Here is a 26,350-nt window from a genome sequence, read left to right as displayed (position 1 = left end):
TCCAGTCACTCTGGGGTGCACCCTGTATTCATAAACAAGCATTAAAAGGCCTGACTATATGGAGAAGCAGCAGGGGAAGGTACAATTGAAAAAATGCCAATTTTTGAGCCTTCTGTGCAGTTACTTTACCTTAACACCTGTAGCAGTATGAACGACTACTACCCCAGCAGGCATTTCCATCCCCTTCACAGTGAAGGGATGGACGTGCTTTTATCAATTATTATACTCTGGACTTGACTTAGTATTTTATTTCATTTATTACGAGCAATAAATGCAATTTGATGTGCATTCTTTTACTGCCTTAGCTGCAGTATAGTTTTCTAAGGTCCTGGACCCTAAAACACCTGTGAGGGTTTGGAATTACAGCCTTTTTCAGTCATTAATGGGGCACTCATCTCCAGCTCGGTCTGTACTCTGGTGAATATATTATACATTGATAGTTATCTATTTACTGGCAGGTGAATGGCAGAATTTGCACCATCTGAGTGTCCATAGTTTTCTGCGGCATTAGTACATCGTTCGTTTAGTCTGATGCCACCATCCTTCCCTGCGAGCATTAATCTCATTGTTAGATTTTGGATTAAATTTGTGTTTCCAGTCTTGTGTTATTTCTTCATCAGTATCTGTTTCTTTACTGTGTCTTGGAATATTTCTCTGTACCTGGGTGGGGGGTAGGTGTGGGCCATCTTGTCTTTTCTGAAGGTTTATTTTCCTACATTGTTTTTCTATTGTTTATTTTCTTCATGATTGTGTATTCTTCTTCTGGGGTTAATATCTGCTGGTTCAGGAGACCTTTTAATATATGTGATGACAGCGAGGTGCTCACAATCAGGGTGCAATGGGGGAAATGCATTGCACTAGAAAGGAGAGCAAATCTGCTTATTGTACCTTTCCTGTTCTCTCTGCACAGTGCTCAACGCTGCATCTTCTGCGGGAGGTTCTACTCTGGTGGCTGCTGGTGTGGGACATAAGCACTGTTCATCAAATAAGGTACCTGGTGAATGTATGAAGTCTCAGTACTGTTGCAACCACCCTGGGCAAACACCTTGCTTGGGATCTCTGATGTTGCCTCAAGACTGATACCACATTGAGGGGCTTGGACACCGCGTGAATCCGCATGGCACTTCTGATGCTTGTACATGTTTGAGCTGTGACTGAAGCTCTTCTCACACTCTGTGCACTGGTAGGGTTTCTCTCCAGTGTGACATCTCTGATGAGACCTCAGGCTCGATGCCCGATTAAAGTGCTTGCCACATTCCACACACCCATAGGGCTTTTCCCCAGTATGGATCCTTAGATGTTTGCTCAGGGTTGAGGGGTCCCTGAAGCCTTTCTTGCATATAGTGCATTCATAGGGCCTCACCCCTGTATGGACTCTCTGATGCTCATACAAATAACTACTACTAGTGAAGCTTTTCTCACACTCTGTACACTGGTATGGTCGCTCCCCAGTATGGAGCTTCTGATGCTGATTTAGGTGTGAGCTCTGAGTGAAGCTTTTCCCACACTCCATACACTGGTATGGGCGCTCCCCAGTATGGATCTTCTGATGTCTGTACAGATTTGCCTTCTGAGTGAAGGTTTTCTCACACTCCATACACTGGTGTACTCGCTCTTCAATATGGATTTGTTGATGGAGGCACAGTGCTGAGCTCACAGTGAACCTTTTCCCACACTCGGTGCACTGGTATGGTCGTACCCCAGTATGGCTCTTCTGATGCTGGTACAGATTTGAGCTGTGACTGAACCTTTTCTCACACACTGTACACTGGTAGGGTTTCTCTCCAGTGTGGGCTCTTTGGTGAGTCCTTAGGGTTGATGCTCGATTGAAGTGCTTACCACATTCCATACACTTATAAGGCTTTTCTCCAGTATGGATTCTAAGATGCCTTAGCAGGGATGAGCAGTCTGTGAAGCTTTTCTTGCACTCAGTGCATTCATAGGGCTTCTCCCTGGTCTGATCCTTGTACAGATATGAGCTCTGTGTGCAGCTTTGCTCATACTCCACACAATTGAACGGTCTTTCTTCTGTGTCGGATCTCTGATGTATTTCCAGGTGTGACGCCCGATTAAAAGGCTCATCACATTGCGTACTCTCGTGGAACTTCTCCAGAACATGTATCCATCCATGGCCGCTCATTCCCTGTTGAAAGAAGCAGAGATTCTACATATTAGTAGATATATCACGGTGCAGCTTAATAATCAACAGACCCAGGGCAGAGCTATTTTTCTCCCTTTACGCCTCACACACAGACTCACTGGGTGATGCTGAGAGAAGGCGTTTGTGTCTTGCTGCAGAACAATTTCAGGAGTAAGAAGCAGGGACCTGGAACTACGCACAGCCCAGTCATCAAAAAACACTTAGGAGCCCCCACCAATCAGGAGAGAGAAATTGAGAAAGCATTCTTGTAGGGTGACTATATACTGATGTACATGTACAATATTGAATGGACGTCTAGTCAACATTGCTCGTCAGCAACATGCATGGCTAGTACATTCATGGGAAGAATGTAGAATTACAGATGGGAGCCTTCAACTGCAGCGATGCTCAGAGTGAAAAATGATAGTGAGAGTGAAACTCGAGTTGTATATGGACCCCGACGTTGAATGAACCCTGCAGTTGATAGCTGCCCATATATAACATTCTATGGTGTCAATGTCCCCTATGCATCCTTTTTGCAACCCTGTAGTGTCTCCCTGGAACGGTATTGCAGGGGGTGGAGTGGAAAGGGATGAAGGAACGATGTACTACATACAGAATAAAATAAGCCACGCCCTCCCTACTGGTGCGGCTCCCTGGCAGTGCAGGAGCCGTGAGTCAGATAGATTGGAAGATCTGTGGCTGATGGGCTGTTAAAGGCAGTGTGTCCTTTGACCTCCCACGAGCCGCATCGCTCACAAACAGCACTGTCAGTGATGTGGTGGGTGCCCGGGATCTCTCTGCTTCCATCATGTCTTTGAGACCCAGGGGAGGGTGACTACATTGTTTATCCCCCTGCCCTGAAGTTACTGCAGTTGATATTGAATTTTGAAATCCTCTTCCGTGAGATCACATCAGGAGGATAACGCATTTGAGAAAGGGAATAGTTGTTGATGGTTTCAATGGAAGCCATACATGACAAAACTATGACTGATTAAGATGGTGTACCGGATGCATGCTCTCCCCTCGGACATCGCTCATGTTAAACATTATGCCATCATTAGGGGAGAAAAGGGAATGTGGACTATGCTTAAAGTGCACAGGGTGCAGTGTGCATCAGAGGAGAGGGGCCAGCAACCTCTGGAGACTGCTTCATTATTTTATACAATGTACATGTCACACGTTGGGCTTTTATCACTGAAGGGGCGTGACTGGTTCTACATCACAAATCAGCTGTGACTGGTGCATTGCCCCTTTCTAATATTCTCCTCAAGAGATCTGGCAGTGTGCATAAAGCACACTCTAGACAGACCTAGCATCAGGACTAGTCAGGCATCTCCCGAAAGGAATGTGACTTGAAGGCCTTAAGAAGCCTGTCTGTCACCAATTTTATAGAATATCTTCACAATGCCACTATTCCAATTGCTGGAGAACAAGATATTCTTCTCAAATTATTTTTATTTTTATTTTTTATCAGTAAAATTTCAGCTCAACAAGCCTGCATGTAAACATACAGACCACCGTGCTTTTATTACACATTAAACTATAAAGTTAACAAGAGCTTCTAGTCCATTGTACATGCTCTGTTGCCATTAGACAGACCACCCTTTAGTGGTATAAGAGCCTTGTTAACATCTCACAACATTACTTGTTTGTCATTAAGCTTCAGTGAATCCATAAAGTCTACGACAGCACATGTCAATTTAACATTTTGACCAGAAGAAGCATATTACCACCAATTTCGATTGTTCGAGGTAGCTGGGATGAAGCTGCCTAAGTGGCACATCCGCCGGGCTACTAGCGCTGTACAACCAGTAAGCAGATGTTCTGTTGACTCAATCTCGAGGCTACAGAATCGACAGGAATTGTCTGCCACCTCATTCTTGTGGCGAAGGGTTTGAATTTCTTTGGTCTGCAGTGCATTCAAACAGAGTTTTAGAAACTGATTGCGATGATGTTGTGATGGACAGTTGGTTAAATAACGGCTCTGAATGTTTAATTTATGGGCTCTCAAATTATGCAGACAATACCCAGCACCTTACACACTGACTGGGGATTATCAAGAAGATGTAAGAGTGGTAAACAAGACCTCTAAGCTCATCAAGGAGTGGATGTACATGAGTGGTGTGGCACTCAACCACGATAAAACTGAATTTATGGTTATTTGTTCCAGCCCTAGACTGAAAACTCTCAGCCCAGAATATAAAAGATTTCAAATTGCTGATTGTGAAATTAGGATGACGGATAAAATAGAGACACTGGGAGTGATTTTTGACCAAACACTGTCCATGAAGGCTCAGGTGAGTAGTTTTGTTGGCTCTGCTGCCGATTACATCAGACTCAGATTCCACGCTACTAAATTTGATGAAATTAAGAATCAGCCATAGCAGCCAACAAAATGTTAAATATAACGTCAAAATATAATGGCGGCTCAACTAAGGCATACAGACTTTTGGCCAGTTACTTGAAAGGCAGAGAAGAGAAAATGCTGGCAAGAATGTTGGCGTACATCTTACAGTCTACGTTTATTAATGATATGGGTCTGTAGTTTTTTGGATCGGTGGAATCTTTATTGGTTTTCGGTAAGACAATAATGTTGGCATCTCCGAAAGTCCCAGAAAGTAGGGCTTTGTTTCAGAAGTGGTCATACAAATCTAGTAGATTTGGGGTTACAATATTTATGAAATTTTCTATGGGGAAACCATCCGGTCTTGGTGATTTCCTTTTCTTCGTAGAAGAGATTGCTTTCATTATTTCTGTGATTGTGACTGGAGAGTCTAGGCTCTTCAGGTCTCTATTTTTTTTATTTTTTCAGGGATATTGGTTACAAATGTACCTACGTCTATTTGGATGTTGGGATCTGAAGAGTTTTCAGATGAATAAAGTGTGCGATTGTAGACCACGAATACCCGAGCAATATCTATATCTTGAATACCTTTTCTTCCTTTCAAGTAACTCGACAAAAGTCTGTCTGCCTTATTTGAGCCACCATTATATTTTCACTTTATATTTAACAACATTATGTTGGCCGCTATGGCTGATTTTTTATTTAACTTGATTTTTGTTTCATCAGATTTATTAGCGTAGAATCTGTGTTATCTGTGTGAAACTGTTTCTCTAGTTGTTTGACTTTTGAAAGGGAGTCTTGTAATTCTGTCTCAAATATCCTTTTTTAATGCAACTCAGTTGACGATCTCACCTCCCAAAGTAGCTTTGAAGGTGTCCTAAGTTGTTTCCATCTTCGATTAAGAAAAACTCTCAATAAGATTCAGTTAATTATTTTGTACAAATTGTACCTTTAAGTAGAGCTGTGTTAAAACGTCATCTTTTATTTTGATTATCGGTATGGTTAACATCTATAGCAATTGAGATGGGTGCATTGTCGGACAGGACAGTTGGACCTATCTTGGTATCAATTATCTTATTTATAACGCAGCAGCCAGTGGCAGAGTCATGTGCAGAGTCGTGTGTACTTTGGCGGCCAGCAGAGTGCAGTGAGCAGTCTTTCCACACTGCTATTTGAGGAGGAGGAGATATTCCATAAAGACTGTCACAGAGCGTGTGCAGGGTAGTGTAGTCTTTGACAGTAAGCAGAGAGCAGTGAGCAGCCTTTCCACAGTGCTATTTGAGCAGGAGGATGATCTACTTCATAAAAACTGTCACAGAACGCATAGCATATGCAGAGTCGTGTGCAGAGTTGTGTGGTCTTTGGAGAGTGAAGGAAGAGGACTCTGCCCTGGACCTTCCTGCAAAGCGTATAAGACATTGGGCTTCATTACGAGTCTGGCGGTAACCCTACCGATGCTACCGGCGGAATGCCGCCAAACTCGTAAAAGTTACTGGCACCTAGCTTCCCAGTGCCACCGGGACATTACTATTCTCGGCGGAGCGGGAGCTAGGTGCCAGTAAACTGTTGTTCCCCATTCTCGTGGAGTCCCATAGGACTTCATGGGAATGGGTACACGGAAGCACCGGCACTGTCATTAAGGGTGCCGGTGCTTCTGTGATGGGTCTGCCTATGATGGCCGCTTTGCCTGGCAGGGTCAGACCTAGCAGGCACGGTGCCTCTGGCAGGCAGACCTGTAATATGCCTGTCCAGAAACAATGGTGCCGGTAAGCTTACCAGCACCCTTCTTTCGGGACCAGCAAGGTCAGAATGAGGCCCATTGACTTACTCACAATTTTAAAACTACGTAGGGAGACCTGTCAACCTACCGCCTACGGAATGATTACACAACCCCTATTGAGAATCTATCAGATTGTGACTCGGCGACTGTGGGGCTGATCTTTCTTCCCTTTGAGCTTGGTCTATGTTGTCTGAAGAAAGCCGACACCTAACGTAATATCATCTGGCATGTTCTTGGTGACTGGGTAACTGCCGGGCGGATCTTTCTTCCCTTTGAGTCTGGCTAAGGTGTCTGAAGAAAGTCGACACCTCACGTAATAGCATCTTGCACTAAGCAATTTGACTGACCTACACACATGGTGTGGTAATACAGATGCCTAAACTACGGAATGGAAAACTAATAATTACTGAAAAGGGGCAGGCAGCGCTCCAAGCACATGAAGGGTCTAAAAGGGATGAAGGAAGGGCTGCAGCTCCAAATGGGAACAGTTCCCAGAGACTTAAACGCTGCTCCCACTGACATGGAATTCAACATTAACGAATGTCAATCTGATATCTCTATGGCACTTGAGGCAGACAAGGTAGCCAACGGAGGAACGCAGTGTGACACGAACCTCAAACAAACTAGCACGCCTAGTCTGTACTCAGAAGTGCTCGGGATTAGCCACGCTTCAAGTGGGGAGGCTCTATCCCAGAGTGAGGGGGAAAGGAAGCAGTAGTGCCGGTCCCGGAAAAAGCCCAGGTCACCTTTCCCTAATCAATTTCCACGGCAAACCAGACGGCGCGTTGGTGGGTACAGGCACCCACTCACTTGTACTAACTGCTGAACTATGGAAAACCACAGCAATACGCAAAATCTCACCATCCTAAATAGCAAAAGCTTGAGTGTGTTGGACCGATCCTTTGAGAGGCTTTGCAGTGATATGGATGGTATCATGGAATGCTCTCACCGAACCTGCAATAAAGGGACATTGCACTACCACCCAGAACATGGAAGGACTGGGAGCAGTCAGAAATGTGATCTGAGCCCACTAAATACCTCAAAACTCGATTATTAGAGAACTCAGAGGATGAGGCAAACCCAGAATCAATGACTAAATGACAACAATTTCACCCCCAAGAACATCACTCTACGGCGGGACAACATTATGCCACAGATGGAACCATTAGGTCCAGCTTCTATCGCAGCATTGCACTTAGTACTGGAATCCTTGCTTAGGATATATGACAATGTTAAAGTGGTGGTGCAAGAAAATGCCCTAAAGCTACATTCCTTAGATATGGGGCTGAGACAACTGCTAGCTATTAGGGCAGAAACCACCTGCCAATGCAAGACGGTTGGCATTGAACTTCCAACTAAGGAAGTGGTCCAAAGCAGGGGCGAAATTCAACAACAAGAGATGACTTGGGTGGAACTAAGGGACGGCCAGATGGAGTCACAAGACATTTCAAGATTAACCAGCAAATCCCCAGACAGCCCAACACTGCTGGTGGAACTATGTCTTAAGGAAAAGGGAACAATGCTGGGTATACCCAGCCTGGTGTAGGAAGTGGAGGTACACACTATCAGTGACTCAGTAAAAGAGGAAAGTGGTTGAAAGGGACGGATAGAATGAACAGACAAAAAAGAAAAGGCAAAGTTCAAAAGAAGACAAAGACCAAAAATCTTCCAGCCCCAAACGGCAACAAACAAAACAACTCAAAACATTTCTTCAATGCCTTATCAGAAGAAGCAACAAACCAAAGTGAGCCAGCTCAAAACTTACTGCTGACAAATTCAGGAAATAAGGGAGCTGCCTGTAAGAAAACAACTAACAAAAAGCAATCCAAAAATAACGGTATTCCTGGAGAACCCTGAGGCACGAAATACAGACGCCTACCCTTTACAGAGTACCTCTACACTCAACAACAGGGAAAATGAGCCTGCACCTTCAACTACATTGACGAACTTGGCTCGCACCTTGTTGGCTCAGCTTACTCTGGACCTGATGGGGCTGGCACCAAATGTCATTCAGGCCAGAAGTTGGGTCCCACCTCGCAATAATCAGAATGCCAGAACTTTCTGCGAACAATAATGAGCTTGCGAATTGATTCACAAATATGCGGCTGACTCCATATAAATGGGGGTCAAATGATCAAAGGATTTCAGGCTATCCCTGAGCTTCGAGCCCTGCAATCGGACAAAATCAAAAAGGATAGTATTCCCGAAAAAGGAGCGGAGAGGTCAGTATGTTACTATACCTCAAATCTGATTGCACAAATTGTGTGGAATAATCGAGAAGCTCTCAATAGCCTTGGCTATTATCTAGAAGAATTACAATCACATGAGGATGTGGAGGCCTTTCTGAACCCAGTGCCAACAGTACAAGAATTGGCAAATGCTACATCAAATAAGTCTTGGAGCTCAGTAGTGGCAAGAACCGATTCAGAGGACTGGTCTTGGCTCGGAGCTGCAATGGAGATGTTTAAGAAAACAAATCCAAGCAGACGAATCTCTGAGGGAGGTCCTTTGAAAGTAAAATCCTGGAACATGTGTGGGTTCCAGAAATTAAGTGGACACTCTGGAAAGGACTTGAAGGCGGCTTGAAGCGTGATCCTACTCCAGGAAAACCAGGGCCTTAAATATTTTTGAGTTGGAAGCCTACCACACCTACGGCAAGCCAGTAAACAGAGGTCCTAAGGGCCGACCTAAAGGTGGCCTATTGATTGCAATTGACATAAACTGCAACTGTATCCATTCAGTGATTGAGTTTATGTCTATAGATCCGATGGCTATTAACATTTTTTTCCATGCATAAAAGCAAATCCGTGATTTGTCAATGTATATTGGAATCAAACTGACATCCAACTCTTGCTTTTGGAACTTGATGCCTTGTTCACAGAATGGTTAGGGACGGGTAAAAACTAGTTTGTCATTGTGGCAGGGGACCTAAATGAAACCTGTATTCAAGCACAGTCTGCAGGAGGGTTCCCACCTACTGATGAGATAAGTTCCCTAACTGTGCAGACCAGTATTTTGCAACATGGGACCATCAGATTTGCCTGCCTGGGGGAAAATCCATTAATGGGTTCTACACATGGTGTAGAGGGATTAAGAGATCCTGGCTATATTATTTCTATGTGTCCACTGATCTGGCTGTATATGTGATCCCTTGGTCAGGGAGGATGCACTAGGCAGTAACCACTTTCCAATAATCCTAACTATGTGTCTACCAAATACCACTCACCATCTTGAATATGGTGTACTATTTAATACACCAGTGATAGGCAGATTGTCAGTTACCGGGCCATTCTGACCTTTGCAGGCCCGGTAATTTCAGAATTACCTTACCTTACCCAGGGCATATTCTTCAAGAAAAACATTGGGGCTGGCTAATTCAGTACCAAACTCAATCATCAGACACAAGTTTGGTTTAATCTCCTGGAAAACCAGAGCCAAGTGCAGGAGACTAGCAGAAATTGCTAAATTACTAAACCCACCACCGATGTCCCTCAAGTGAGACCTGGCGGGCAGAGCAGACAAGAGGCTAGGTTCTACCATCACTAAATTTAAGGCACAAATGCCCAAATTGCTTTTAGTCATTGGCTCCTCTAGGGAAGAGCTTACCATTAACTTGGCTAAAGTAAACAAAAAGCTATTTAAACGTGACTGGGCGGAAACTACTAATCAGTTGGGTACATACTCTCTTTACGGAGAGTACACAACATTCCACACAAAAAGGGAGATCTCAAAACACATTCTCATTTTCCAATGCCCAGAAAATGCAGGCTATGTACCTACGCTTCCGACTTAATCAATTCCGTAAGCTAGAAAGAACGAGTAAGTGGGAATTGGTTTTGGGAAATTCGAGATGTAGATTTTGCACAAACTTTTCTGCTAAGAAATCCATCAAACACCTGGTGACAAACTGTCCAGCATTGGGAGAGGACAGAAAAAGACATCTTGGGACATTATGTGTGAGTGATGCCATGTAAATTAGTTTGATGGGGGGAGGACAACAACAAAGCTTGATAATTGCACTCTATAGGTTCTTGGCTGTACCTCGAGGAACACTGAAGTGCTGAGAACCAGCTCAAATTCGTTGAATTCAATGGATGGTCTAACAAGTAATAACTACAGGGAAGAAACATTTTAATGATGAAAAGTTGATTTGAGTGATGCAAAATGTTTAATGCATAACAGGATATGTAAAAATTATATTTCTTACTTTTGTAATAAGTGAAAGGTTTTTACACTTGTTGTTTGAACCAGGACACTAATAAAAAGGAGTAGAACATGTAATTGTATTCTTCTGGGTTCCCTAATCTTCAGATGTCAGTAAAATGGAGTTTCCCTACCATTTTTAGAAGTGATTTGTGAGCTTTCCCTCGTGAGAGCATTACTTTGTATTTTCTAACAAGAATTGGGTCAATTGAGAAATTGCAGTCAACTCCAATGATGGGATTCCCATCGACTAGGGTTTCAAACCTTTTACTTAGTGAGTTCCAGAAGATGATTTGCTACAAGAAAGCGGATACATATTCATTATGAGGTATTTGTTGCCGTCTATTAGTAATTAGCAGAGTAACCGTCTTCCCTCTGAATCAGTATCAGTATGGGTGATGGATACCGTAATCGATGCTTTAATGAGAGTAATAACCCAATTTTTCTTGCCTAAAGACAGTATTCCAAGGGTCTTTTTTTTTTTAATTAATAGCTTCAACTTCCGAAAGGTGTTTTTTGGAGGAGGACATTGGGCCTAATTATGGGTCTGGCGTTAACCCTGCTGGTGCTACCAGCGTGTTGCCGTCGGACCCGTAAGAAATTAGCGGTGCCTGACTTCCTGGTGCCACCGGCCTATTACAAGTCCGGCGGACGGGAAGTCAAGTGCTGGTATTTTTGTTAATCCCCATTCCCATAGAATCCCATGGACTCTGTGGGAGTGGAGACATGGAAGCAACAGCACCGTTGTTAACAGTGCCGGTGCTTCTGTGGCGGCCTTGCCTACTTTGACCGGCAGGATCAGACCTGTCGGGCACAGCAGCATTTTGCCAGTCCAGAAGCAAGGGTGCATGTGAGCTAACTGTATTTCCGGACCGGCAAACTCGGCATGAGGCCCATGTCTGCTGTTAGTTTCTTAATTTGTGGAAGGAGGTTTGTATTTTAATTGGGCTGATTTCCTGATTGTCCAAGAGGCTTTGTTAAGTAGCACTGTGCTTTAAGTAAGAGTGGCTGGGCAAGCCTTGACTGGGTTACTCTCCCCCTGTTGGGATTTGCTGCTCTGGGGTGTACATCCCTTGTGTCCCTGACATGGATTTAATTGGTATAATAGATGGCCATCTTGCGACGTGATATTTGAGAGGAGTACGCTGTTTGAAGAATGATGTTGCTATATAAGCGTTCTATGGAGGGACGTCGGAGGCGGCGGCATCATTCGGGTGCCATGCGGCTTGATGTCAGGTAGGGTAGGGCCTTTCCTCTAAGCTTTCTCGCAGAGCCGGCATGTGGGCTGGTTGCTGGGGCTCCGTGTCGGGATCATACGGGACCCACACGCGCTCTCTGCCCGCTGTGTGGAAAGTCCTCAGCTGCCCCATGGCTTGGCTGGGTGGCCGCTGTTTGTGAAGTAAGGCATAAACAAACTTGAGCTGAAAGCTCGCATCACTATATGCTTATCTAGGTGTCCAGACAAATGGTCGACTGAAAACTGGTCGAATTTTCTTTGGTCGAATTACAATTATGTCGAAATACATTTTGGTTGTTTATATTTTTTTTGGTCGAAATGCAAGCATATTACTTAAACATTGTGTAGTGTAACTTGTAAAATAATTAAATACTTACAACGTCTTATTAAACAAAAAAAGTTATGTATTTAAATATATATGTTTTGGTACATTAATGCAGTTTGTAATTGTAATTTTTTAAATTAATTTAAACATTCTGTAGTGTAACTTGTAAAATAATTAAATATTCCCAACGTCTTATTTAACAAAAAAAGTTATAAGTGTGTTTCTAAGTTTTAACGCTAGGTGGTGCTATTTGACCATTTTTCAATACTATTGTAAATTCAACTTGTATAAAGTTTGTTGTTGTTACGCATGACGTCATACGTTCGCGACGTAGACGCCATTTTAGAAGTTCCTTCTTCCCGGTTGGATGCCTGTTGCTCACGCTCCGGACCTGCTTATGGATTTTTTTTTCTTGGATTATCCAATGGATTTTGCAATGGTTTTTTTTTTCTTTTGGATGTTTTTTTTCGCCTTGGATCGTGTCTTTGATTGTTTTTTTTAATGGATCTGTTTTTTTCATCGCAACAGATGGGTTTTTTTTGCAACTTCTGGATCGCTGTGTTTCTTTGGATTTTACATTGGATTTCCACTTTCTGGATGCATTTTTTCGTTGGATCGTTTCGTGGATGGATGTTTAAAAAGACTTGGTGGATTTTACATGGGATTTTTTTTTTCTGCTTGCATTTTTCGATGGAATTTTTTGTGGATGGATGCTTCAATGGATTTGGTGGATTGTACATTGGATTCTCATTTTCTGGATGTATGTACTTTGGGAATGGTTTTCCTGCATGGAGCTGGTGTTCTCTGTTTGGTGAGTTAATTCTATTTTCATTTAACATTTCAAATTGTATGCTACTGCTTCAAGGTACTGTATTGGCTCTGTATTTTAAAAATTCTGCTCTATGCTTGCTATTCTTTCTTCATGGTCTCTGTATTTCCTTTTTGCCATTGGTCGGTTTTCGAGTGACAGTGGGCCTCATTCCGAGTACGGCGCTAACCAATGGCGCTATTAACGCCTTGGTTGACGCCGTACCCGGACCGGCAGCGCCTTGGTGGATGGCAGAATCACCGCCCCATTCCAAATGAAGATGAACTCAAAATAGGGACAAATAGTCCTGACATGCACCAATCCTTAGCAACTGCTTTGGATTGGCCAAATGCGTAAATTTGATGCACTGTGTGTTCCCCTAGTAGCTTTCGACCATTTTCATTCGATCAATTTGTTATTCGATCATTTGTTTTCAAAATTGCGGGAAGCACTGGGCTTTTATTTCGACGCCCGGCGTTGAAGGCACTTTGCTCCCGCGGGTGGAATAGTTCTTCGTGTACCACTCTGTGCTTGATTTGTGACTGCTTTGCCTTGTGCCTGCGAATTCACTCCCCCATTGGAGGACTGCAGCCAAGTTATGGCGCTAGCTGAGAAGGGTGGAGGTGGGAGCAGTCCATTACTGAAGACTGGTGCCATCAGACATTTACCCTTGGATATGAATGTTGAATCTGATATTTTGGGATCAACAGATGTAACCTCCTTTTCAGCTACTTCCACACAGTCAGTGTGTGTGTTCCTTCCCCGCAATGGCCTATCCTTATGGCCCGTATTGCCAAAGAGCTTTTATTATGTACCAGCCCTTTTGATTTGGGTATACTGGTTGATTCATTGAATGATTGGGTAGCAGATTTATGTCAATCTGGTACGAATATTGCTTCTCAGACTAACATGCATTGCAATCCTGCCGCCTTGCCAAAAAAGTTGGATAACTCCTGTCAAGTCAGCATGAAAAGGGAACTGAGACACCAAGCTTCACAAACTGTCCACCTTATTGAGGAGGCTCCGGTATCCAAGGGGTTAACATTGGCATCCAATGAGAGGGTGAAAACATCCAGTAGCGAAATCAAAGGTTTAAGACAAGAAAAACCCCTTGCATTATCGACTATCCTTTTTGATGACAAAGCAGTTAAACCTCTTATAGACGTTAATGCCAACTTTAAAAGGGTAGCTCTGCGAAGCCTGCATCTAAGGAAATCACAGATGCCAACAATACATGTCAATAGCTCCCATGACTTCATCATGGATGATAGGAATCTGATTATTACTAACATTTCAAAGGCTGAAGTTATAGAGTCAAGACAAGCATTACGCTTTAAGGTCATAATGTCGGATTTGAAGATCCTGCGCAGACTGGACTGGGGAGACTTGTGTACACAACCCAACCGTGTCTGTGTCCTAGTGGGTTGTGGTGGCAGCTCCTTACCCGCCTTTCTAAGAAGATGCAAATATCTCCCCAGAGGATCCTCCTTGTATAATCTTATAACTTGATGTGTACCTCAGTGTTTGGCTCTAGTCCTGTGTACTCCATTTTTTTTCCAGGTCTGACATATGTTAATATCTGTAACCTTCATGTTGCATGTACTGTATGCACCCTCATACCCCTGGGTTTATGGTGCACCATATAAATGCAATAAAGTAAAGAAATGGCTGTTATGTTGTAGGTCGCGCCACCCAATACACTATTCCTTCAATAAGCATTGATAAAATAGTTCCCAACTTCCATTAAGGTAAACGTGGATGGATGGGAGACAGTATGGAAAAAGGAAAGAAAATAGAAAGAGAAATCTAGATATAGGAATTAGAGAATAGCTAATGGTCTCATTGATAGCCAAATGGGCTATTATGAATGTGAGAAGGACAGGGAGCCTTCAAATTCCAAAGATGGAATGCTGAGGTGAGCGGCTCAGTGTTGAACAGCTAACGTTGTAAACTCCATCCAGCGAATGTTATGAGAATAGAAGATGAGCAGGGAGATAAGATAAACTGTAGCAATTCGTAGGGTTTATCCATTCTAGCATAAAACCTAGTTAACTGTTAATGCTAATAGAGATGTAATAGTATTAGATTGTATACAGCAATATAACATGGAATTATCTGGGATTAGCAAATACACGTACAATGGGTGCGTTGCGGTGAATGCCACACAGCCAGGGAATCAATAAAGGAGTTGAGTTGAGAGAGTGAAAGGATGGCAGGAGAGTATACCAGGCGAACTGCAGATCTGGGATTCGCACACATAAGACACTGTAGAATGAACCTGGCAGGAGAGTATACCAGGTGCCTGTGTAAAGGAACTGTATGATATAACCTGGCAGGTGAGTATATCAGGTGTTTTTCGAGTCTTGGACCTGCACACAAGTTGTGATACCAAGGAAGATTCACGCCCTTAGGATTTGGAGTTCGATCTGTGGTATTTTTTAAAAGAGAATGCCAAGGAAGAGCCATGTACATAGGATTTTGAATTGTATTAATGTGGAAAAGAAAAGACCTGGAGAAGGGAGTCATTTCCTCTGGAGTAGATTACAACAGGGTTATTCTCTTGGGCTATGAAGAACTTGGTTATTCTTTTGAACTTTTGTTTTGCGGTGAGAAACTGGGGAAGGGAGACATTTCCTGGAACTGTGAACACCATTCATTTGGAACTTTTGTTGGAGTTATATATTTTTGTTGAACTTGAACATTTGTGCAGTTTTAAAGCCAAAGCCAGTACCCCTAACACTGTAGAGTTACTTTTAGAATGTGAGGGTGTTGAGGGAGAGCTGGAAGGCACCCTCCCCCAATCTCGTCTCGACCCTGGCCTAGTGGGTCCCGACCCAGACACCCCCCAAGTGATGAATTTGCCTACCTGCCTAATGGCAGAATACCCTGGTTCAAGAACATGCACCTGAGAGGAGTATGCCCACCATCACGACCAACACCTGTCTCCGCAGACCGCGGTGAACTTTGCAGCATGGATGAACTCGACTAAAACTACTGTCGCAGTCCTCACATCGTTAGAGATGCCATGACGACATAGCCGACGGACAACAATGCCTGATCACTCACACACCAGCCTACACGAAGAACATAACCAATGTAATGATATAGCGGACAGTTACATCCACGGACGTGCATCTTTTTATTTTTCACATAGGCCTTTCTTCGTACTGCAGAAACGCAAGACGCATGAAGTGATCGAGTACACGCTTGCTGATGCTTCCTCACCGCCTATCTTTAGGAAACGCTGTCTACTATGAAGATTTAGCATTACATATGATGATGCACCGTTCCTGGACCACCATATAAGGGTATATGTACAGTCACAATGGGACTAGGCCTCAGTAGGCCACGAGCAAGAGTCCCCAGGGTTGAGCCGCATAAGCGAAAACCCCCTCCATGATGAGATACGAGCGCTGAGCCAGCAGAACGAGCCCACGATGAAGGCCTGAAGCCAAGACTGTGATGTTGCAACATGCATACTGGCAGACCATCGCCAAGGTTACACCTGCGAGTGCAAAGCGTCTGGACCCAGGACATTAAAATCAAATTCTCATAATTCTGCTCCAGCAGTGGTCTATCCACACGTGACCAAGCCAAGCTGACAAGGTGCCAAAGCCTACGGGACAATGGAGCAGTCAGGGTTCCGTCAGTTGCAACAGCGAGGCGGCAAGATGGACACCTGCAAGGATGAGAACGACCCGCCTAAGAGCTCATGAGCAGACCAGCCCGTCGCTTGCACATGAAACATAGTTACACATTGTTGCTAATGACAGGTACACCATGAGCTGGGAACAACAATGGTCCCAGGCTTGGGGGCTCATAGAGGAACCAATCAGAACACAGGGGGACTCGCCTCTGACGCTAATTACACACATCCAATCATCGAGGGTCCCCTTGTTGCAATTTTAAAGTAACAACATTAGGGACAGCCCAAGTATACCACCTGATTTTGTTTCTTCCAATGAAAAGTCCCGCCACCCTATAGCTATACTAACCCTACTACTCAGCTAGCCAATCCTGAGTGGCGATAGGTTTCTGAGCTCACTTTCTCAAGTGACGCAGGTAGCGTGTCACACTGTAGTAAAAAGGCCTGCGAGCCAGAAGGAGAGCGAATTTTGTGGCACTTTTGTATTTTGCCAGCATTTTGCCAGGGTTTTGTTATGTTTTTCTCACATGCATACGGGAAACCGTACCTGCTGTTTGAAATAAACTGCAGTTCAGCCTTGCTTCTTGAGTGCGCCTGAGCTCATTTTGGGGGGACGCGGGAGGAGTTGGGGAGGAGCTCCGCGGGTGGCTCTGCAGACTCCGGGACACTCACCCCAACAAGTTGGAGGCACTGCTTAGATCTTTTATTGAGGCTCGTCCCCCCCCCCGTCTTTTAATACCAGGCCTCCTGTTGTGAGATCGACTGGCAGAGCGGCCCCCTCTGCTGCTGCCCCATTTGAGGACTACAGGACCATCGCGGAACTGCGAGAAGACCGGACGGCGCAATCCGGATATTGGCCCTCGGGAGCCGATTGAGAAGTATCCCGCCCTCGGTTGGCGAGTGTCCGGACAAGTCCGGAAGAAGGGAGGTGGCGAGCGGCTTGGAGGGGTGCACACGGTCGGGCGGCCCCGCATCGAGGTAACTTGCCGAGTATAGCGTGCCCAACAAGCAACGCGATAATATGTAAGAGGGGGGAAAAGATTGATGAAAAGGGTGGCGGGAGGTTTGTACTGTGTGCGCTGATTTGAATAACAGGTGGCAGTACGTAGGCGAGCGGCGGCCCGGCACTAGAGCCGTCCCCGCCGCGTCACAAAGAAAGGTGGGTCGAGCCGACGGCACCACACAAGATCGCTAAAAGGCACCGAATTGTTTGGATCGAGCGTGCATGTATGGGGGAAAAGTGGATTTCCTATGAATTGGCGTTTTATGTCAATGAGTAGATGTGGATACCTACTGACGGAGTGTTGAAACTCGTTAGGTAGATGATGCTTCCCCGTAGGAGGTAGCTAAAGAGTTGCCGAGTGCGGAAGATAATTGACTGGTTAAGCTCCCTAGGTGAGGGGCGTATCACACGTATTGTATTGTGTTGGTGGTTTTCCGTGTTCCCATTGAGACAAAAAGACAGCTGTGGGGTTTTGGGGTTATTGAGTAAAGTACATTGTGTGACTTTTGTGAACATCCTTACCGGTAATAGATTAACAGGGTTGGTGACGTCACCTATAGGATATCATAGGACTCCGCGGCTGCCTGGTGTTTGGCTCGAGGTTGCCCGAGGCGGTGACCGAGAGTTGAGTGACAGGGAGAGGGGCAGAATAGCAGAAGAAGAAAGGGACGGTTGCGCTGAACGTGGTGGTTGAAAGATGAACGGTGAAGGGGGAGACGGCTGTACAAGCACGTCACCCAGGGCACGCAGTCGCAGTGGGCTACGTGCGCCGCGGCCGCAGGGGACTGTATAAGCAATATCAAAAGGGAAAGGAAGCCATACGTTTGTGAACTTGATCATTTCTTAGCAGACGGTCGGATGTCCCCACATTTACGGGGTCAGGTAAGGAAGGTTACAATATGAGTGTCAATATGAGTGCAATTATGTTTTATGAGTCGGGATCAACGGGATGGTCGAACACCTTAACAACTCCCCTCCAGCATATATGTAAAACGTTATCGCCTCATAAGGACAAACTCATTAAGTACAGCATTGCGTGGACACAAGGAACAGATAATAAGATGACCGTACATTTGCCACCAAATGGTAGTTTCGACCCATATGTTCAACACATGCTGCTAACACACATAAACAACACTTCCAAAGGGAAGAAGCTAGCTAGTCATATGGAAATGTTCAACCTGTGGAGGATGTTCCAAGGGTCCAGGCCAGGACCAACAGGTATGTACACAGTAGGTGGGGTTGAGGAGGAAAAGGGTAGTAAGGAGACAAAGGAAAGAAAGGGCATTAAGGAGGAGGAGAAGAGAGCGGAGGTGGAGGTTGGCGGCACCGGCAACGGGGAGAAGAACGAGGGGAAGGACGGAGACTGTAACGCCACGCATGGCACAGAGATGAAGGAGGAAAAGGTCGAAGAAATGCCCTTAGCAAAGGTGGTGATGAAAGAGGAAGGTGGGTTGTATCCAGTGACGGAGTTACGGGAAGCTGCGAGACAACAGCTAACGGCAGCTGAAGGGTACACTAATCCAATTTACAGCCCTCCACCGTATACCGCAACCAGTAGTAACCAGAGGGGGGAAATAACGAGCATGGTAGGTTCATGCGCTGTAGGATCAGACGAGAAAGGGGAGGGGAAAGGCGAGAAGCGCATCTTAGGCATAGGACAAGATGAATGGGTAGCAGGGCAGGTGCTTTTAAGGTTATGGGGATCGCTCACGGGAGAAGAAGCAAGTGCAGTAAGAAGAGTGTACGAGGATGACGAGGGGAACTCACAGGAAGGAGACGAGGTAAGCGGAGAAAAGGACAGGGAGATGACGCAAGAGGAGGAAGAGAACCGGCTGGCGGAATTGAGAAATGTGCGGAGTGCGCTGATCCGGCAGTTCGAGCAAGAGACACAGGACAGGAGGAAGGAAAAGAAGGAAGATAGGGAAGAGCGGGAGAGGATAAAAGAACTTGCAGAGGAAACAAAGAGGGAAGTGGAGAGGATAAAGGCAGCGGCGGAAAGGACATCCCGTGCGGAACAGCGAAATACGAGAAGGAGAGAGAGAAAGAGAGCGCAAGGGAAATGGAGAAATGGAAGAAGAAGATACTATCTGAAAGCACTAGAAGATACGAAGAGGGAAAGGTGATAGAGAGCATATTGCGACGAGGTCCGGAAGAGTGGAAATGGAAGAATGAGGAAGAGCGGATATTAGCGAGAGTAAGTAGTAAAGTAATGGAGCAGCTAAGGAAAAAGGGAGAGGAAATTGGGGGAGAGATAGCGAAAAGGGGGAATGAGGAGAGTATGATTAAGGGGGCGGAGAATGAAGGGATAAGGTATACCCGTTCGGACTCGGAGATGCCAACAACATCAACGAAGGAAGAAGAGAAGGAAACGGATCTAATAGATTTGAGAACGGTGACTGTAGGAGGGAAAAGAACCGACTGGGGATCGTCGCTATTGGTTGAATTTTGCATTGAAGAGGATGAAGAAATTGAAAGGGGAAATAGAGGTAGCAGAGAGAGTGTAGATAAACTGTATCTTACGCGTGCGAACGGCAAATCACCATGGACGTGCGGGAAAAGAGGAGAAAAGAAAGGGGGTGACGAACAGGTAAGTAAGAAAGAAGGGAGCGGAACGACAATGGGAACTCCTGCGTCAACACAGTCGCCACGCCCGCTCACACCCACACCGGACCACTCATATATAGGCAGGCTTAGAGACCTCCCTCAACGTAGGAGGGGGGAGCGGCAGCACGCACCTACAGTACAACATGATAGTAATAGGAAGGGAAGGAAGGGTGAAGTAGAGAGCGCGACAGGGGTTCATAGAATAGACATGATCACGGAATCTCCAGACACGGAGAACGAGGACGAGTGTTATGATGCTGTCCCACAGCCCAGAGAAGAACAAAGGAAGTATAATTTAATGCCCCTTTTAGAGCGGGGAGGGGTCCGACCACAATATGTTCCCTGGAAGCATACAGATAAGGAAAACATAAAGTGTAGGTTTCCGTCGTTGAGTGAGGGAGCGGGGGAAGTGGATATATGAAATGGAAAAGCATACCGCGGGGCAAAGATTGGCGGTGGGAGACGTGAAGGGGCTCCTAATATCAATATTGGGGGATGCAGCAGATGACATTTGGAAAAGGGCAGGTTTCCCAGGGGTGACTACCACCGATACGTCACATGACAGGGCGCCATTTGCAAATTGCAGGCATGCACTGTGGCAAGCCCTACGAGTCCAGTATCCAGATACGTCAGACATAGGAGCCATTACCTCGCACAAGCTGCGCGATACTGAGGATCCTGTTAATTACATCCAGGAGATTCAGGAGAAGTGGCGCTTGTAAACTCGAGAGCAGTGGGATAAAATGCCAGCAATATTTTACCACATACTTGTACAGGGGCTCCCGGAGGCCGTACAGAAGCAGCTGAAGAAGGTGGTGGGAATAGAAGCGAAACCATGGTCAGAGATACAATTAACAATAATACATCACTGTAGGGCATGGCAAGAAAAGATGAAACAAAAGGAGGAAGATAGCAAGGCAGAGGAAGCAAAACTGGTACAGAGGAAACTAACAAAATATTCAATGGAAGGAGCATTAATTACCGCACCAGCTACAGCTACTCAGGCACTAGCGCCAGTAGCAGCAGTACCAGGTACAGGTCAGCAACCAATGGTCGAGTTACCACAACAGGGACAAGTTATACCTCAACAGGTGCCACCGCCCCCATTGTACGTAGCCACAGCGGGAGGGGGATACAGGCAACCTGGGAACGGTTACTACAATACCTCCCGAGGAAGGGGTGGAATGATGAGAAGAAGGGGATATGCCAATTTACACAACAACCGACAGGGGGATTCAGAGGTTATTTCGCAAATCCGCAACCCGTGTACCAGGATAAAACAGGCACCTTCCCATGGCAGACTAGGGAACCACCGGTGTGTTGGGTCTGCGGTACGGTGGGACACATGTCGCGCAAATGTAGAATGAGGCCCACAGTAGTGATAGACCAAGGACAGTACGGGAGTGTGGGAGAACAGCAGGTGTACCAGCAACAAGACATGCAGCAGAACGGTACACAGCAACAGCAACCGGTGCAGTATGTTGCACCGCCACCTCAGGTACAGGGCCAACCGGTACCACAACAACCACAGCCAGAGCCACAACAACCCCCAGTACAGGACAACAAGGTGTCAACAACCGATACAGCATTGCCACAAACACAGCTTGGGAAGGTAACGATATTGGGACATAACCCCTATACTGGGGGTGGCATGTCATTATATCCACAATAGGACAGCCCACAGATGCCCTTGATGTGTCCCATCCTATCAGTAACACCCAATAGTGCGGGGGAACCACGCATACAGGTAACGATAGGTAACAAAAAGTTTTCTTTCCTTGTTGATACCGGGGCCGCTAGGTCGTGTATAAGGGAAGGTAAATTCAAAATATCAGGCAAAGCCATGCACACTCAAGGGTTCTCTGGGGCTCGAGGGTTGGTTCCTTTTACTGATAACATCTCTTTATCGATAGGAGATAACAAAATGTCTGTCCCACGCCTGTATTCAAGGGAGTCACCAGTGAACATACTTGGTAGAGATATCATGAGCAGACTGAACATGACCATATCTTTCACGGAGGATGGCATAATTTGCTCTACGCCAGTAATAAACATGCTCACAGCGCGACAAATTTTGCAAGCATATTGCGGTAGAATAGTACCCCGAGCAGAGCCAGTTGATGGTGAGATATTCCAATAAGGCACAGATATGGCGTTCGCATGGATGCCTGGAATTGAGGGGAAGGTTTGGAGGAGGCCAGCAGCTTACTTATTCAGATCGGAGACACCAGCAGATGAATCAGAGGGGAAGGTAATATCTGTGGCGATCGAAAGTATGATAGCCACCCCAGACTACATTGCAGTTCATGCCCAAGTGGTTGCATTAACTGAGGGATGCAGGCTTACACAGGTTTCCGATGAAGAGCTGTTCACAGATGACAAGGGAGAGGGGGTGATGGTATTCATGATGAGTGTCGAAATATGGCTATGAGTAACATACAAGGAGGTGGCGCAAAAAATGGCCATGGCACTCGAAGCGCCTGCATCAACGCCAGTTCTGTTCTTTGAAGAAGACATGGCAAAGGTTCCAGCTTCCTTGTGGACCACTAGTCCATATGATGTAGGATGCATAAAGAGCATAGGGGGAGTAAAAATAAAGTTGAAAAAGGGAGCAATCATGCCGCGGGTAAAGCAATACGCCCTATCAAAGGAGGCAGACGAGGGCATATACGAGACAATATCGGCTCTAATAAACAACGGCATATTGGTGCCATCTGAGTCAGCATGCAACAAAGCTGTGTACCCAGTGCGCAAGGCGAAGGGTGGGTCATGGCGTTTCATCCAGGACCTTAGGCCCTTGAACAATATAGTAGAAGCGGAGTACCCTATAGCAGCGAATCCCGCAACTATATTGTGTGGGATACCATCAGAGGCATCACGGTTCACAGTGATTGACCTCAAAAACGCTTTTTTCTCCATACCTCTGCACCCAGACTCACAAGATCTCATGAGTTTCACATATAGGAATACAAAGTGGAAGCACACTAGATTGCCCCAGGGGTACTGGGAGTCGCCATCAATATTTAACAGAGTGATACAGATGGACTTGGTAAATATTGACTTAGAAAGTACAGTGCTACAGTACGTAGATGATATCATGATATGTAGCACAAGTGAAGAAAGGTGCAGAGAGGACTCGATCAAAATGCTGACAATATTGGCGGAGAAGGGGTACAAGGTGGACAAGGGAAAGTTACAGTATTGTCAGGAACCAGTGTTATACATTGGCCAGTTGATATCGCAGCATGGAAGGCATATAGCACCTCAGAGGGCACAGGCAATAAAGAACACACCACAGCCGCAAACAGTGCGAGAATTACAACAGTTTCTAGGATTGCGTAATTATTGCAGAGCGTGGGTTTTCAACTATAGCTCATACATAGGACCGCTGCTTGAAGCACTGAGGGAAGTGCAGCAGGGGGATTGGAACCTGAAGTGGACAGGAGAGATGGTGGAGTCATTTAACGAGCTGAAAGAAGCCATATCATCTGCATCAGTACTAGCTACCCCAAACTATGGGCACCAGTTTTTTATTTTCTCACATTGTGATTCGGCAGTTATGAAAGCAGTTCTTACCCAGAAAACAAGCATGGGCTATAAGCTAATTGCATTCTATAGCGGCCATTTGGACCCAGTAATGTTGGGTCATTTCCCATGCGAACAAGGTCTTGCAGCAGCAGCGTTTGCAGTTGGAAAAGCATCATCAATAACAATGGGGTGTCATACTACATTGTTTGTAGAGCATGTGCTGTTTTCAGTTCTTAATAAGCCAAAATCCACCTTAACGACCCAGCGAGCATCAGGTTATTAGATAATACTGTCTAGACCAGAACTAACTATCGTTAGGTGTAGCACAGTAAATCCCGCCAGGTTTCTAGCAGAAGTAATAGAGGAAGGAGATTACGCTCATGACTGCACGCAAGTAAATGAGATCTATTCATGCGCAAGGAAAGTTGAAGAAGATGCGCTGGTGGGAGGGGACCTGTTGTTCATAGATGGTTCCTCGATGATTGATCAGACAGATGGGATAAGAAGGACAGGAGCAGTGGTAGTAAGAATGACCGAGGATTTGTTGTATGTCCCAATAAAATGCGTCCAATTACCACAGCATTACTCGGCCCAAGCGGCCGAGCTAGTGGCGCTGATTTTGGCACTAAAAGAAAGCGTTGGTAAAAGGGTTACCATATACTCCGATAGTGCATATGTTACATTAACGGTACAGTCAGGATTAATTAAATGGCAGAGAAGAGGGTTCAGGAGAGCAGACGGTACTCCGGTACAACATGCCCTCATATTGGCTGAATTGATAGAGGTAATAAACGACCCTGAAGAAGTGGTGTTGGTAAAGTGCCGTGCACACACCAATGGTAATGATTATATCTCGAAGGGTAATGAAGTAGCAGACGCGCATGCAAAACACGCTGCGTATTTCGGTGAGAGGTGGTCCCCACCAGAGTCAGAGAGAGGAAGGGGAAGAATGAAAGCGAGATAAATGCTAATGAAGGAGGGGTACACACATCTCCCTGCAACACAGATTATGGAACTGCAGGCGTCAGCACCAATGACGGAAAAGGAACTATGGGTGAAAAGGGGGTGTACCATGTCCCCTATTAACGCCTTGTGGTGACAAAATAACACAGGGAGACTAGTTATGCCTTTGACACTATTGAAAACGGCACTCACGCAATTACATTATCCGGCGCACACGGGTAAAGAAATTATCGCAGCCCAAATCAAAGAGAACTGGTTTTGTCCCGATCTAAACTATCACGTTGCGTACTTCATAAGCAGATGCTTGACATGTCAGCAATTCACGGCTGGCCATACGCTGCAAGCGATAAAGGGAATTATACCCCGGCCAGAGGGACCTTTCCTGCACCTTCATATAGATTACATTTACATGATCAACGTATGTCAAGGATACAGATATATGATAGTTGTGGTATGCCCTTAATCTAGATGGATCGAGGCTGGGCCGTGCACACATGCAGATGCTTTCAGGGCAGCAAGGTTCTTAGTGCGTGAGGTTTTCCCAAGGTGGGGCGTTTGCGAGGTGCTGCGGCCAGACAATGGCCCGCATTTCGCAAATTAATTATTTCAGCATATTACTACTCTCTTGGGCATCAAGCATAAATTTGCATGTGCCTACCATCCACAAGCTAATGGCGTGTGCAAACGCCTAAATGGTCTCTTAAAGGAAGAAATAGCTAAAATACAGCAGACAACCAAGAGGAGTTGGCTGTACTGCCTTCCGCTTGCATTATTTGAGTCGAGGAATAGACCTGGTGCCGACCACCACCTCACCCCCCACGAGGTGGTGACTTGTCGTCAAATGCGCCTTCCCTTAACGCCCCCATCAAGAGCTTTTATAAATAGTGAGAACACTGCAACTGTTTTTGGTGATGAAATGCATCAATATGCGTCTTCTTTGATTACTAGTATCGCTTTTATCTCTCAAGAGCTCGAGCACACGCGGAGCGGGTCAAAGAACACCCAGCACGACGAATCAACAGAAGACAACGACAAGCAATAGAAACATACTATAGAGGAGGGCGATAGCGTGCTCCTACGGAACTTCAATAGGAAGTGGAACCAACCCAGGTTCTCCGGACCTTATGTAGTAGAGAAAGTGGCTCCTAGAGCTGTCAAGTTAGTAGACAAAAATACCTGGACTCATCTTCGCGACGGTTTTACTTCCTCCGGTCCTGGATGCCATCATGGTTATCGGAAGGATTAAAGCTACTGGTAGGAGTAATAATACTGGGGATAGCACTACTACTGGTGGTACGGTTCTGGAAAGCAAGAAAAGCGCAATCAATGGATGAGATGATAGAGATGGCCGGGATGCATGCTCTACTACCAGCTGATGATGCAACCAATACAGACATCATAATACAAGAAAGGGAAAGACTCTGCAAACAGATTCTCGATATACACAAGGATCCAGTGTCAATAAAGGTAGAGAACCCAAGGAACTCGAGAAGCTACATAGGAAGATGGGTATACTGCAGACCTAACGGGACATGTGTATACATGTACTGGTCGTTTAAAGATCATGTCAACCACTATGATCATTTGGCTGGAGTAACTAAAGTATGGAGAGTGTGAGGAGATAAAAAAAAAGGATGAGTTTGTGGTCGACAAGTCGACCAGAGTGGGGACTGTTGAGGGAGAGCTGGAATGCACCCTCCCCCCAATCTCGTCTCGACCCTGGCCTAGAGGGTCACGACCCAGACACCCCCACGTGATGAATT

General features: G+C 45.5%; 1 protein-coding gene across 1 annotated transcript in view; it reads right to left on the bottom strand.

Moving 5' to 3' along the window:
- Nucleotides 1–238: 238 nt before the first annotated feature.
- Nucleotides 239–26,350, bottom strand: part of LOC138489415 (zinc finger protein 436-like) — a 53,313-nt gene continuing 27,201 nt past the window's right edge. Inside the window, exon 2 of the mRNA XM_069617134.1 lies at nt 239–2,143. Within this exon, the coding sequence (XP_069473235.1) occupies nt 941–2,143 (1,203 nt within the window). The 3' untranslated portion in view covers nt 239–940. The remainder of the gene's footprint in view (nt 2,144–26,350) is intronic.

Source organism: Ambystoma mexicanum, chromosome 9 (genome assembly GCF_040938575.1).
Source record: "Ambystoma mexicanum isolate Mex_15411 chromosome 9, UKY_AmexF1_1, whole genome shotgun sequence".
In the NCBI taxonomy this organism is placed as follows: Eukaryota; Metazoa; Chordata; class Amphibia; order Caudata; family Ambystomatidae; genus Ambystoma; species Ambystoma mexicanum.
The sequence above is the reverse complement of the archived record's forward strand: the minus strand, read 5'-3'. Positions and strand labels throughout refer to the sequence as shown.